The 15,201-nt window shown below is 41.2% G+C and overlaps 1 protein-coding gene across 3 annotated transcripts in view; it reads left to right on the top strand.

Moving 5' to 3' along the window:
- The window catches only part of pik3c2b (phosphatidylinositol-4-phosphate 3-kinase catalytic subunit type 2 beta), a 107,231-nt gene that overhangs the window by 72,310 nt on the left and 19,720 nt on the right, over positions 1–15,201 (top strand). For all 3 annotated transcript variants that reach the window (XM_062978514.1, XM_003220408.4, XM_016993265.2), the window contains exon 15: positions 5,197–5,339. In XM_062978514.1, the coding sequence (XP_062834584.1) occupies positions 5,197–5,339 (143 nt within the window). The remainder of the gene's footprint in view (positions 1–5,196; positions 5,340–15,201) is intronic.

Raw genomic sequence — 15,201 nt, 5'->3', positions numbered from 1 at the left:
GAACATGCAGCGTCTTAGACAACTCTAAAATGACACGATTTGGTGTTCATGCAGCCATTAGAAACCAGAGATCGTTCTGTGGATGTTTTGACTTCAGCATGCTTAGTATAGTGTTTTGAGCATTGGACTAAGACCCTGGGGGGCAAAGTTTAATTTCCCCTTCAGCCATGGAAACTCACACACTCTCATCCCCATAAAATCTTGTGACAGGTTGGGTTTGCCTTAGGGTCCCATAAGTCAGAAGTGACTTAAAGGCACAACAACAATTGAACAGTCTGTGGTTCTTCAACCCAGATATTGTTTCCATAATTTCTTATCACTAGTTTTGATTGTTAGAAATGATGAGAGATGTCATTCAGCAACCAGAGGAGTTCATCTGGTTCTCCACTCCTCATAGCTCATATTCCAGCATGCACTAGGGCTTGGTTTCAAATCAGAGCTATATTAATTTGGGAAAGTTTCCAACCAACAGAAATATAATTGAAACTAGTTTATTCCCATCCTATCTATAGGGGTCATGGGACTGGGGAAGACAATAAGCTCATTAACTGAAAACAAAAATAATGATGTGGATATTGTGCCAGTCCACTGGACCAGATAAGTGTTTTTAAGTGGTGTGATAAACATTCAACTACTGCGGAAAAAACATAGGTTATAGTTACGAAATGTGTTAATTTTATTAAAGGGTATTGCTTTGACAGTACGGCAGATTTGGCAGTTTCCATAAATGGCTTGTTTGTCTTTTTAAAAGGATGAATTTGTATTTTGGAGGCATAGTGTGGTTCAGACTCTCATAAACACCAAAACTAAAAATTGTAAAAACAATGTATGATTCTTTTTTTAAAAAATCCCACTGTGGGTATGAATGTGAAAGAGAGAAGCATGTCTTCTTCATTACGACATAATTCAACACCTTTCCTTTTTTCCCTTTGGAGGGAGTATGAAGGTTATTTTCCAGACAATGAAACATAGCTATTTGAGAGCTGGCAAAAATGTAATTTTACAGTAACTGAAGTACTAGCTATGTAAATGACATATGGAAATAACTATCTGTATTCATTGCTGTATTTATGATTTTGTAGTTCTATTAAAAGCTAGTTTGGGTATACCTGAAGCTTTGATTGTGTTTTCCTGCATGGCAGAGGGCTGGACTAGATGACCCATGTGGTCTCCAGCTCTATTATTCTATGATAATGATATGATATAAATGAACAAATAAATAACTATGTATCTGCATACTCAGGAGCTATCCAGATGTACTCTATTATAAAGCATGGAATGGGGGAGATATATCAGAATTCCAAACTAGCAATAATTCATAGATTAGCAATGGAGAGTATATAGCCTTCAAATTATTGTTATACTGCAACCCTTCACCTTTTCTCACCACTGGCTGCCAGGCTATAATTGATGGGAATTAGAGCAGCAATATATGTGAGTACCACATGCCCCCATGGAAATCTAATACCTCCTAATTTTAGCATTGTGAATTTTCTCCCTGAAAAAGAAATGCAAAATCACAAAATATTTGCATAAAAATAGAAATTACTGCATGGTATATAGAAAAATGAGCCCCCGGTGGCATAGTGGGTTAAACCGCTGAGCTGCTGAATTTGCTGACCAAAAGGCTGGCGGTTTGAATCCGGGGAGTGGAGCAAGCTCCCGCTGTCAGCCCCAGCTTCTGCCAACCTAGCAGTTCGAAAACATGCAAATGTGATTAGATCAGTAGTTACTGCTTCGGTGGGAAGGTAACGGCGCTCCATGCAGTCATGCCAGCCACATGACCTTGGAGGTGTCTACAGACAACGCCAGCTCTTCGGCTTAGAAATGGAGATGAGCACCAACCTCTAGAGTCAGACATGACTAGACTTAATGTCAGGGAAACACCTTTATTTTTATCTTTATATAGGAAAACAGCACATCTCACCATAGTGGAAAAAATCATGACCACTATATCTGCCCATTTTGTTGACTAGGTGCTTAACCATTGATGAACAATTTCAAGCCCCCTTATTTTCTCCTCTTATTTTCTCCTCTTTTATACATTTAAATGAACTTTGACTGGGTAGCCCTTCTAGTAGATGTCAAATAGCAGCTGGTCATCTAGAAGCCCTTTAAAAATGTTTCAACCTCTGTTAACAGGGAAGCATGGTCACCTGCTTGTCTTCTGATGCACTTTTGTAGCTTATGTTCTGTCACTATAACTTGGTTAGTTTTTAAGGTGCTATGAAACACATTGTGAACATACAAAGAAAAAAGGTGGCTCAGAGGTAGAAGAAGTTTCATTTAATGCTTTTGTGTCAGACACTTACTGTTTTTGGAGAACTCTTCTCTCTTTCTATAGGCTCTGACACCCTTTAGATTCTTTAGGCATTTCAGATTCTTAAGTACAGTAAAATGCAAGTTCTTGTGACACCAACCATTTGCCTGATCCCAGCACATAATAAATCAACAGTATTGCTTTGTCTTGAATTGTTATGTCCTCCTGTTTCCAGCTCCAGTGGTTCTCACTTACTAATTTTACTCTCCTCTCCGTCTGCAATTATCAATAGAGTTCTGCACGTGAAGGCAGAGCCCCATTCTTGTTGCTTTGGGTGTGGACAGAAGGAATGGAAGGAGAGGCTGAGGCACTTCTAAGTGGAGACTTGGCAGAGAGAAACAGAGCAAATCTTCTCCCCTGGGTCATATCATATACACCGTCCTCCTTCTTTGCTGACTTGAAGCAAGAAGAGGGATTATTTCTGAGCTTCTGACCAAGCCCTACTAGGGCTCCAATTACTTCCCTTCAGTCTCTTCCCCTCCTTTCTGATGTAGTTCTCTGACCTGGTTATCCAGCACTGATTTATTTGGCACATGACTGAGGGGCTATTTTTCCTTTCCAAAGCCACTTACAAATCCATCATGTTTTTAATTATTTATATTAAAAAATAAGTCTATTGCTGGTGATTTGCCTCATTGCTCCTTTTGCAAAGTGCCTGAATTTTGGGGAATAAATGGTGTTGCTAGTGCAACTTTCCTGTCAAGAGCAGGGTGTGGCTATGACTTTATAAAACTTGGATAGTTTGAGCTCATCTTTCATCTTTCCACTTGAATGAATCAATAGAAATGTCCTGTTAACTTTAATCCAAGATACATTGCTTAGATTAGGTACAGCTTCTCCAGAAATGTTGAGATCTATGCTACCATCCCAAAGTATTGGTAGTTAACACCAGTCATTTGTGTGTGCCTTTTTATGCTATCTTTTTATGGTATTTTACTCTGTTACCTATCTAGAATAAGGTGGGCAATGCCAGGGCTTATTAACTGCACCAGATCTTCTTCTATGCTTGAGAAGAAACTTTGGAAGGTATATGATTTTGCAATCTTGAGATATCCAAAATATGAGGCCAAATGAATTGGTTGTGATCAATCCCAAGCAATTTTTTTATTTATTTCGTGTCAAAAGCATTGCATAATAAATAAATGTAAAAGTGATGAAATAAAGGAAATCACAAGCAGCTAAATAGTTTTAGACCAAAAGCGGGCAACAGCGACCGCATTGTCCATAGCTTTAAACAACTCCTCCTCCTCCTCCTTTTAAATCCAAAGCAAGTGGGAGTGGTTGACATCTAGCTTGGAGCCAGCTGTGCTTTTCTTCATCAGTGGCCGAACCACACATTTCTTTTGCCGTGCTGTATGTGGGTCACTGGGTCAGTGCTGAATGCTGAATCCTCAGTGGAAAGGGTTATCTGGTCCTTCCATCCAGAGTTCAGTTTGGGCTTGGCACGCCAATATTGAGCCGTCTTTGGAAGTTTTCATGATAAAGTGAGTCACAATCTGAACACATACTGCTCAGCAGCATGGTCAGATGATTAAATGGGAAGTAACAAAGGTGTGGTTAAAGAGCAAAATGATTTGGCCTTCAATCTTTGTTTTAACAGCTTTCTTCCTCCTGGTCTGCACTTTGTCCTAACCAAAAGCAGCCCTATGTAACTGGAGGGACATAGGGCACAAGGTAGTTTGATATTACAGTTTTTCCCAGCTCCAAACACCCAGCTCTCTGTACATCTCTTGCTTTCATACACATTCAGTGGCTGGAAAACTATGGAGGGAAAACATATAGAGACTGTAAAATATATTTAAGTCCTAATGGATGGGCAAAAATGGCCTATTTGAAACAACTGTTCAAATAGAACTACACACACAACTGTTTTTGGGCTTCGACTATCAAATGATGTCTCAGAGAAGAGGTGCCATGGTTTTAATTGCCGTTGCAGCCCGGTGGTAAGCTAAGAGCCCAGATTGTCATTGGTACAGTGATGGTGTATGTGAGGCAGATGAATAGACATTACATTCTGCAGGAGAGTAAAGGCATGGGGAATGTACATTAACACACTCCTAAAAATTGAAAGAGAGCCATATTGGTTGCATTTTTAAAACTGATCACAGAAGTATCTGTTTCATTCCTTGAATGGTCAATTTTATCAACAAGTAGCATGTGAAGAGAAAATGTAAGATGAGTCCCTCATGCTTATTGCACAAAATTATGCTCTCTGTAGTATTTAAAATGACACTCAGTGATGTGAATCATTGGATACTCAGGTACAAATGAGGAGGTACTTTTTGAAGCTAGGTTAGTGTAACTCCTTTGGTTGTTTTTACTGTATATTATGTAGTTCTATAATTATTTTTAAGTCTTGGGTCTACCTTTAAAAGCCTTTATTTGTGTATAATCCACTGTATTCCACTTTTGAGGTCCCTCATTGATTAAAAAGTGATAGATAAGACTGGCCAATGCACATTTTGATGCCTCAAATGTTAGACCTGCTGAGTCCAAAAATGGCAGCATTTTTCTCCTATCAGCTCTAATTTTTGAGATACAGAACATATGCTATATATCAGTCTTCATCTGCTTATTCATAGAAAACCATGATAACCATATCTAAGAAATTAGAGCTGGTATAGTCTATCCAATGCAATTTTCTGAATCAGCACCAAATATCCCAGGAAACAGGTCTAAAAAACAAGATTTTTTGTGTGTTGGCTTGTGTAATTTGTGTAATTGTCTTATGTCTTCAACTTAACTCTGAACTTATGGCAAGCCTGTTACAGGAGAAGATTTGTGCAGAAAAGATTTGCCATTGTCTTCTTCTAAAACAGAAATTGTCACATTCTCATGTATGACAGTAAGCTTGTCTTTTCCTTACTCTTCCTCAGATTGACTTCCCCAGCTCAGCATTTGAAGTGAAGTTTACCAAGCCACCACCAGCAGAGTTCAGTCCCCAGTACAATTTCAACTGCCTTTTGGAAGGAGACCAGAAGAAACTGAAGGAGGTGATGCAGAAGGAATCCCTCTATTGGTGAGAGGATGGAAAGCACACAAGCCTTAAATTGTCCTATGGCTTCTGCATAGGCACTGACACCTCTTGATGGTATTGAATCGAGCTTTTCAAATGGAAATGTGGTGGCACGTTTAATTTAAAATGATGAAATGTTGAGAACTCATTTTCAGAATTCTTCTTTATTGGTTCTGTGTTCAGTGATACCCAGAATGCTCGGTATGTTCTAGGGCAGCACCTGCATCTCTATCAAATGCCAAACCTTGGCCTTAGAAGTTTTGATCTTGGGTGGAATATAGAGTAGAATCATGGGGTAGGAACACATTTGATTTCATAAAGTAGGTCTAGAGGCAAAGCTGAGCACAAAATATGTCTATTCAATTAAGGTGTCTGTCGAAAATAGGAGTAAATATATAAGATTATTCAGGTAGCTTCAAAGGAATAATGTTGGCTGTTTGGCCAGTGGTCACTTGTGACATTCTGAATGAGATATTGTTTCAATGTGTTGAAACATATTTAAAGGATATTAGCTGTCTAAATTAATCAGCATTTGCCTGCATGATGGCTTTGAAATGGTTTAAGATGACCTGTGTTCTTTCAAGAACATCCTGTGGGTATAGGGACAAACACGCCAACAGAAAAACAGTGCCAAACTCTTGGCATAGTTTTTCTGTTGGTTGGTTTGTCCCTAAAGGCCAAATTGATATTGAGACTTTCCCTCTTTCTGAGTGGAACTACAGTAGAGTCTCACTTATCCAACATAAATGGGCAGGCAGAACATTGGATAAGCGAAAATGTTGGATAATAAGGAGGGATTAAGGAAAAGCCTATTAAACATCAAATTACATTATGATTTTACAAATTAAGTACTAAAACATCATGTTATACAACAAATTTCACAGAAAAAGTAGTTCAATACGCAGTAATGCTATGTAGTAATTGCTGTATTTAAGAATTTAGCAACAAAATATCACAACATTGACTAAAAAAAACATTGACTACTAAAAGGCAGACTGCGTTAGATAATCCAGAATGTTGGATAAGTGGATGTTGGATAAGTGAGACTACTGTACCAAGAAAAGCCAGTTAGATTACTTCCCCTTCCACAGCCCATTGAGAAGTTATGGGGCATCATGGGACTCTTGGGTGAATCTGTGGAGCTCTATAGACCATAGCAAGAACATTTAGAAACTTGCTGTGTGATGGACTGTACATTTTATAAGGGAGTTTGATTGAGATTTTCTTGGCCATTTTCGGGAGTGCAGCTGAATTTGTGCCAGCTTTCCATCAGCTGTATTTACTGACAAGAACAGCTCAGAAAGTAGAAGCTTCTTTTCTCTTCCTACAAAGGAAAGTGTTCAAGGAATTGTTCTCTGCCCACCAATCAGTAGAGTGTTCAGGAAAGTGTTTCTTCCATCTGTCTCCCCCACTTTCAGTCAAATTCAAGGCAAAACCTTTTTAAATTTTGCAGCTTCCTTATCTTTTAATAGGCTAGATCAGTTTATGTGCATTGCACATGTGGCCATCAGTAGAAGTGAGCACAAGAATAGCTTGGAATGACCCTAATATGTGCTTCAGACAGGATACCTTTCGTTTCTCAAAGAAGGGAAAGATTGTTATTTATTTTTTACTTCATTTGGGATGTATCCAGATTAAGTCATGCTTAGAATAGAGTGAACTAACCAACATTACTTATGTGTCTTGGATTGCCCTGATTTCGTTCCCATACTATGATTACATTTGGATCTAATCCATTGTATTTGTACTGTCATGGAAGGAAGAAGTGTTTGTGCAGTTTTCTCTTTCAAGAATCAAAATATATGGTTGGTTTTGGGTGCTAGATACTTTGTGAAAAGGTGGGGTTTATGGTTATGTTACAAAGAAAAATGTTTAGAAAAATAAATTTCAGTAGTCAAACTGTAAAATGGATGAAAATAAAACTGCTTGATGCTTAGATTTTCAGATGAGAGTTTGAGTTGTTGGCTCTTCAGATTTTTCCAGTACAGTCAGTCCTTAAGATATGAACAAGATAGGCTCTGTAGTTTTGTTCTTAGGTTAAATTTATTTGTAAATTGGAACAAGTACATTTTAAGCATAACTCCAGACAAAAAATAAGTATGTTTTAGCTTTGGATAGCATAGGAAATGATTAATACCCCTGTAGTGTTTGTGTTACTGTCTGTGCTCCTGTTCAGAAGATTCCACCTCACTTTCTGTCCCTGTGATTATTGGATTTTGAAAAAATTGACTTGTTGTGGAAACAAGCATTGGTGGTAAGCTTCATTTGAGACACCTTTTCCCTCAATTGAAATGAAAACTCTGTCAAGAATGAATTTCCCTTCTGAGGGGTAATTTCTCTCACTTGCTGTTGTCTCATCCCCGTTTGCAACTATGAGTCGTTTGTAAGTCAGATGTTTTTAACTTGGGGATTGCCTATAGTTGCTTTGTACTTAAATCTTACTGTATGTGATTGGAAATCTTTGTGATCTCAGTATAAATATGAATGGAGGAAATTCTAAAATTATCTAAGAAGCAATTCAGTTATATGGAAATGGAATTAAATGAATTCCATAGAATCACTGAGTATGTGCTCTCTTATGCAACAAACAGAGCCTTTACTCCTTGGCTGAGCTATTTCTAAAATTATATGTATCTATAAATGGGGACTGCTTTAGTTAAAAATGCAGAAACCCTTGAATGCGCAGGCTGTGTTGCAATTCCTTTTCTTTTCTTTTTTGTGACATGCACACATGGCTGCAAATTAAATCTGAACAAATGCTTTTGACCACAGAAAACACTGGAATTCAGCAGGTTGACAATGACATTGTGCAAATGCCAAATGAGTGAACAAAGCAGGGCAGTTACAGATTTGAACAAAGCCTAGAATAAAAAAATGTCTTTCTAAATTTAAAAAAGAGGAAAACATTCCCCCTTCCAACTGCATGCATGCTTCGAGTGAATGTTTTTGGCCAGGTGGCTGGTGTTATTCCTATTAATTTGTTGGCTACACATATGTATTTGCCTCTTCCTTAGACACTAATCTCATTTCACTGGCCTGTGATGAATTTTTTCCAGTAAAGTACCTTTTCATAATATATTTTTGGGTGCCGAATTAAAAAACAGTAGTATGGCATATTTGTTGTGTTTTTTCACAAATCCATTTCACAAATCTATTTTTTATCAGTTCAATTGTTTTGATTAAGAATGAATGCTAATATTCCAGTGCAATATTTTAGTGCTTTTGAACTAATTTTTGTCTTTCATGTCAACAAATTTTTGAATGTTTGAAAATCTATTAGAAGACTTTAAGCCACTTTTTATGTTTTGTTCCCAAAGCAATCTTAGACAATAAAAATATCAAAGCAACTTGGGTGGGGGAGGGGCCCTATGCATAATGGATCAGTTTTAGATTCAGAACCCCAAACTTCTAAATAAAAAAAAGCATACATTTTTAAAACAGACGTCACACCCTCTGAGGATGCTTACTATAGATGTGGGTGAAATGTCAGGAGAGGATACTTCTGGAACATGGCCTTGCAGCCCAGAAAACTCACAGTAACCCTATGGAGTCTAAGATAGAAAACATGAAATGGGTTGGGAGAGGTATGAAAATTGTAGGAGAGATAAAAAGGGATAAGTTGGGAAATGTGGCCATCATCTATCAGTGGATAAAGTAAGTGTATTCAAAAAGTGTGATTTACATACAACCCTGACCCACCACTCACAGCTCTTTTTTAAAAACGCTAGACCAATGGTATAACTATGCCAGGCTGCCCTCACCCCTCACAGCTGTTTAGCTAAAAGCAAGAATGTCTCCTGTTGCAATTGCTCCCGGGTGGGCAAGCCCTTCCTGGCATTGTTCAAGAGGCAGTGCCACATCCTTTCCTGTTGGCTCTGGGTTGTAGCTGGGGTGGGAAGTTCTCATGGGTGGGCAACACTTTCACTCTCTTTCCTCTTTGTTCTGGTCTAAATGAATGAATTTCCTGGAGGTGGCTGAAGGGAACTGGTGGGAACTGAGCTAGCCTTATTGTGCCATTGCGGCTCCTGTCTAGCTTGGCTAGCATCCCTATACCCCGCCTACTTGCTATTCCAATAACAATGCAGCCATCTTGATCTTGATGCCCTGGGTTCCCAGCTGCAGTCTCTTACAAAACCAGCCCTGGCCTCTCTCCTGCTCTTCTCTTTCAGACCAACCCACCCACTGCCTTGCCAATGAAACCAAGAAACGCTTAATCCAAACCGCATCTCAATTCCAAGAAGTTGTCTTCAGAATCAAAGGCTCAACTGCTGGAATATATGGGATCATAGGAGTGTAGGAGCCCATTTAGGTGTTGTCAAAAAGGAGCATAATTGAGTATAAATTAGTTCTTATGAATATAAACAAATAGAAATTTCATACCTGTCAGCTTTCCTTCTGTTGTCACCTCTTCCAGATATTTATAAACACTTTCTATGAAATAAAGAGAACACACACACATACATTCTATATAAATAGGAAGAGAGAGAGAAAAGTGATAGGCAAAACATTTTTGCTTCTCCTTTTATATATTTACTCTTTATTTACTATATTTATATTGTCTTTTTCCCTGTGGGGACTCAAGGCGGCTCATTGTAAGTGGTGGGTCAGGATTGTATGTTAATAACACATTTTTTCAGTTGCTGAAAATGAAACTGAGCTCCATTATTGGGGAAATTGAGACAAGCTCAGATTTTTACCCACTTAGACTGAGATACTGTATTGTGTGCATCCCTTCATACTTTTCACATCACACTCTGATGACCCTTCACTGGCAGGAAGGAGGATCGTGGGAGGCATCCCTGGTGTGGCGGCAATGGGGAAGCCAGGCTGAAGGCATCCAGGCAACACCTAGCTGCAATTCTGGGTGTGTGACAAGAGAGCTGTCATCACTCTCTCAGATATCCAGCAGATCACAGAAGCACACCAGCAGAACCTATCATCAGTTTCTCAGATCTCTAGTCAGTGGCTGAAAGCTGTTTTCTTTTCCTATACGCTCCTAGACAGCTCTTGCCCTCCAATAAATGGCCATAGCAGTGTATTTCAGGTTCAGGGAAGCTGAATAGGTATGCTTAATATTCATGTCTGTGTAGCCTGGAGTTTGTGTACATATTTCCACAGCAGGATTCCAGCACTGTGTGCTATCTAGGTATTGGGTTTTGATAGCAGCTTGAAACAACTCCTTTAAAAAAAAAACTGCATAATTCCCTACCTGGCTCTAGAATAAACCTTCATGTGACTCTTTCCCTTTAAATTGGACTTGGGTCAGAAAAGCCTTCAAATGGAGAACTAGGATATCTGGTTATGGTGAGGCATGGGGTTGTCCAAGTCTCTTGGTCTGCATCTTTATCTCTACCCAGTGATCAGTACATCCTACCATGATTATGTATTATTTAGCATTTCCTCAATCCCCAAATTTAATCTTTTCCTTTTTATTCCTATTATATTAACAGCAGCAAGTTTCTACCTGTGATATTCCAGTATAAGCCATGACCCGAATGTATTCCTGCCAATGGTTGCCATGACGACCATGGGGCTGACTCAAGTTATATCTGGGCCCACACATCAGGCGGGACACACGTTGGACCTGGTTTTTATTGTGGACAGTGGGACAGTCAGAGTGGAAGAGCAAAATATTCTTCCATTGTCATGGTCTGACCATCATCTGATCTGTTTAAGTTTCGCCGTGGCTTCTAACCTCCGCAGGGGTGGTGGACCCATTAAGATGGTCCGCCCCAGGAGACTGATGGATCCGGATGGACTTCTGAGGTCTCTTGGGGATCTTCCTGTTCTGGAGACTGGCGATCCTGTTGATGTCCTGGCTGATCGTTATAACAGCGAGTTGGCAAGGGCACTTGACACGATCGCTCCCGAACGTCCCCTTTCGCTGCGTAGAGTCACGTCGACTCCTTGGTTCACTGAGGAGCTGGCCGTGATGAAGCGTACGAGGAGGGGACTAGAGTGCATCTGGAGAAAATCTCAGGATGTGTCCGACCAAGCACGGGCTAAAGCCGCTATTAAGGCTTACTCCGTGGCTCTGCGAGCAGCCAGGAAAGCTTTCACGACTGCCCGCATAGCGTCTGCAGCCAATAGGCCATCAGAGTTGTTCCGAGTTGTTGGAGAGCTCCTGCGGCCTCCTGAGGCCCAGGAGCTTCCCGATGACTTGGCAACTCGGTGTAGCGATTTCGCACACCATTTCGCAGGCAAAGTTGCTCAGATACGTCATGAGTTGGACTCCAGCTTGACTGTGGTTTCAGCGGAGGTAACCGAGGCACCTGTCGGTTCCATCTTATGGGATTCTTTCCGGCTTGTTCTTCCTGATGACGTGGAGGGGATTCTTGGGTCTGTGAGGGCGACCACTTGTGCTCTGGATCCTTGTCCCTCTTGGTTGGTTAAACTGGCCAAAGATGGGCTGTTGGAGTGGTTTGTGGCCATAATAAATGCCTCCTTGGGTCAGGGGTCATTTCCATCCTGTTTTAAGCAAGCGGTGGTAAAACCGCTGCTAAAAAAGACCTCGCTAGACCCATTGGTTTGTGACAATTACAGACCAATCTCCAACCTTCCATTTTTGGGCAAGGTTCTGGAGCGGGTGGTTGCCACGCAGCTCCAGGAGTTCCTCGATGACACTGATTTTCTGGACCGCTCGCAGTCTGGCTTCAGGCCTGGGCACAGTACCGAGACGGCTTTGGTCGCCTTGGTGGATGACCTCCGCAGGGAGCTGGACAGGGGGAGTGTGACCCTGCTGGTTCTCTTGGATATCTCAGCGGCTTTCGATACCATCGACCATGGTATCCTTCTGGGGAGGCTCTCCGGGATGGGGCTCGGGGGCACGGTTCTGCTGTGGCTCCAGTCCTTCCTGGAGGGTCGTTCCCAGATGGTGAAGCTGGGGGACACCTGCTCGGACCCCTGGCCATTGACCTGTGGGTTTCCGCAGGGGTCTATTTTATCCCCCATGCTATTTAACATCTACATGAAACCGCTGGGAGAGGTCATCCGGAGTTTTGGAGGGCGTTGCCATCTCTACGCAGATGACACGCAAATCCACTATTCCTTTCCACCTGACTCCAAGGAAGCCCCTCGGGTGCTGAACCAGTGCCTGGCTGCTGTGGCGGACTGGATGAGGAGGAACAAGCTGAGGATCAATCCTGACAAGACAGAGGCCCTCCTGGTCAATCGTGCGTCGGATCGGGGTATTGGGTGGCAACCTGTGCTGGACGGGGTTGCACTCCCCCTGAAATCACAGGTCCGCAGTTTGGGGGTCCTCCTGGATTCAGCGTTGACGCTTGAGGCTCAGGTGTCGGCGGTGGCCGGGAGGGCTTTCGCACAACTCAAACTTGTGCGCCAACTGCGACCATACCTCGTGAAGTCTGATTTGACCACGGTGGTCCATGCCCTAGTTACCTCCAGACTGGACTACTGTAATGCACTCTACGTGGGGCTTCCCTTGAAGATGGCCCGGAAATTACAACTGGTCCAACGCTCGGCAGCCAGATTAATAACGGGGGCAAATTACAGGGAGAGATCCACTCCCTTGTTTAAGGAGCTCCACTGGCTGCCGTTCATCTTCCGGTCCCAATTCAAGGTGCAGACCATCATCTATAAAGCCCTGAACGGTTTGGGACCCACCTACCTCCGTGATCGTATCTCCTTCCATAAACCTGCCCGTTCCTTGCGATCATCCGGAGAGGCCCTGTTATCACCATTGCCTATATCCCAGGCTCGCCTTGTAAGTACAAGGGAGAGGGCCTTCTCTGCTGTGGCCCCCCGATTGTGGAACTCACTTCCTACTGAAATAAGGCAAGCTCCCACTCTGTTAGCTTTTAGGAGAGAATTAAAAACATGGCTCTTCCATTGTGCTTTCGGTGAGTAATTTCTGTCATATATATGTCCGTATTACTCCCCTCCGAACTTCTATCCTCTAGATTACCCCTTCCAAATGTCCCTGCCCATAGTGGAGTACTTCTCTGTCCCTCTCACTCCGGGTTTTATCTTTGTGTTCAAGCGGCCTGCCCTTGATTTATTGTTTTGTTTTGTTTTTTTGTTTTTTGATTTCTTGATGTTCTGTTTATTATTATTTATTGTATTTTAAATGGTGTTATGATATGTTGTTCTTATATTTTATTATGTTGTATTGCTCTGGGCATGGCCCCATGTTAGCCGCCCCGAGTCCCCATTGGGGAGATGGTGGCGGGGTATAAATAAAGTTTTTATTATTATTATTATTATTATTATTATTATTATTATTATTATTATTATTATTATTATTATTATTCCTTCCATGCTCAAAAGTAGAAAGATGTAATTTTTTGCCTTCCGGCTATTCTTTTCCATGATATTCTTCAATTGCATTTTCCTTTTCTGCTTATCCACAGTTTTCCAAATGTCTCTGTCATACTTCCCTCGGTTCAATTGGCCTTGCATTGACCTACATTGATTGGCAACATGGTAGAAGGCTCATTGGGACTCAGACAAAAGCAGGGCAATCAGATTTTCCAGTTGGTGCCTGAGCCACAGGAGAGACAATCCTCTTCTCAGTATAGGGCTTAACTGGGGAATCGGCAAAATCTAGCATCCCTAAACACATACTCACTCATTGAAACTCAACTGAAAGATACCTTTTAGAGTCAAAGAGAGCTACTTCATAGTAGGCTTGAATCTTGTGACACCACTTTTGTGGAACTAAACACTACTAGTTTCTCTCCACCCCCCCCACCCCCCCCAATTTGATTTATCTACAGTTTTTGCTTTTAATTCTCCAGCCATCTTTCAAAGGCCTCTTGATCACATGAGAAAGAAAAATGCGAGGAGGGTTGCAAGGAAGAGTGGAGGCCCTTCATTATGTCTGAATGGCTGGCTCCATGAGTTTTAACAAGAGGCAAGCTATTTTCTCAATGCATTTATCTCAGTCACCGGCTGTGGTTTTCCCCCTGCTGCCCTTTGGGCAAGTGAACTTTTGATCCCACTAAACTAGGGGTGGAATTGCTTCCAGTGCCTTCATTAGCCACCTGATCCCATCTTCTTCCTTGAGAGCATTGTTCTGTATTATATGAAACACAGTGTGAATCTTTTTCTCCAGTGTTTGCTGCTCTCTAGTGGCCACACAAAGCCTCTTCTCTGTTGATAAATAGTAATTAAATGAGACCTTGCAATTTCCCTGCTTCAAACAGGACTCCAGGCACCGGCTTCCATTTGTAACCTTCTTGTGCTTCCTTGCTGCAGATTATGTTTGTTTTCTTACCACAGAAATAGTCCATTGAGGAAAAGACGGAATAGATCTTTTGATTGGGAGCCCACTGTCTGAAAACCTGTGGCTCAGACTATGTTCATATGAAAGAACAACATATGATCAAATGCTATAAGACTCCCGTTATCATCCTTGTAATAATTCCTAATAGCTTTTAAATGATAGTTAGAGATGAAAACATAATCAATCATTACTTGCAGTCTCATAACCTTAATAGACATAAAATAAAATGAGATAAGAAAGGCAAACAAATTCAGATGATCAGATTTTGAAATTACATCAACCCAGGAGTGGCACCTGATTGCAACACATAGGCCTGCCTATGTGCATTGTAAGTAGTTGACAGAGTTTGGCCCTGCAAACATTATGGGTTTACAACTCCACAACAGTCTTAGCCAGCATAGGCAGAGTAGCAGAGAGTTACAATCCAATGCTATTTCCTTAACCTTGCCTATAAGTGTACACACAACTACACAAAACTCCTGAAAACACCTGATAGATGAATACATGTCTTCTTTTTCCACCCCTTCCTTTCTTACTCGTTTGTTCTCCACACAATGTTTTCTCAGTCTTTCTTAAAATAATATAGGTTTCCTTAAATCAAACCAAAGATACATGCTGGCC

Source organism: Anolis carolinensis, chromosome 4, assembly GCF_035594765.1.
Source record: "Anolis carolinensis isolate JA03-04 chromosome 4, rAnoCar3.1.pri, whole genome shotgun sequence".
Lineage (NCBI taxonomy): Eukaryota > Metazoa > Chordata > Lepidosauria > Squamata > Dactyloidae > Anolis > Anolis carolinensis.
Note: the sequence above shows the minus strand (reverse complement) of the source record. Positions and strands in the feature narration are given on the sequence as shown.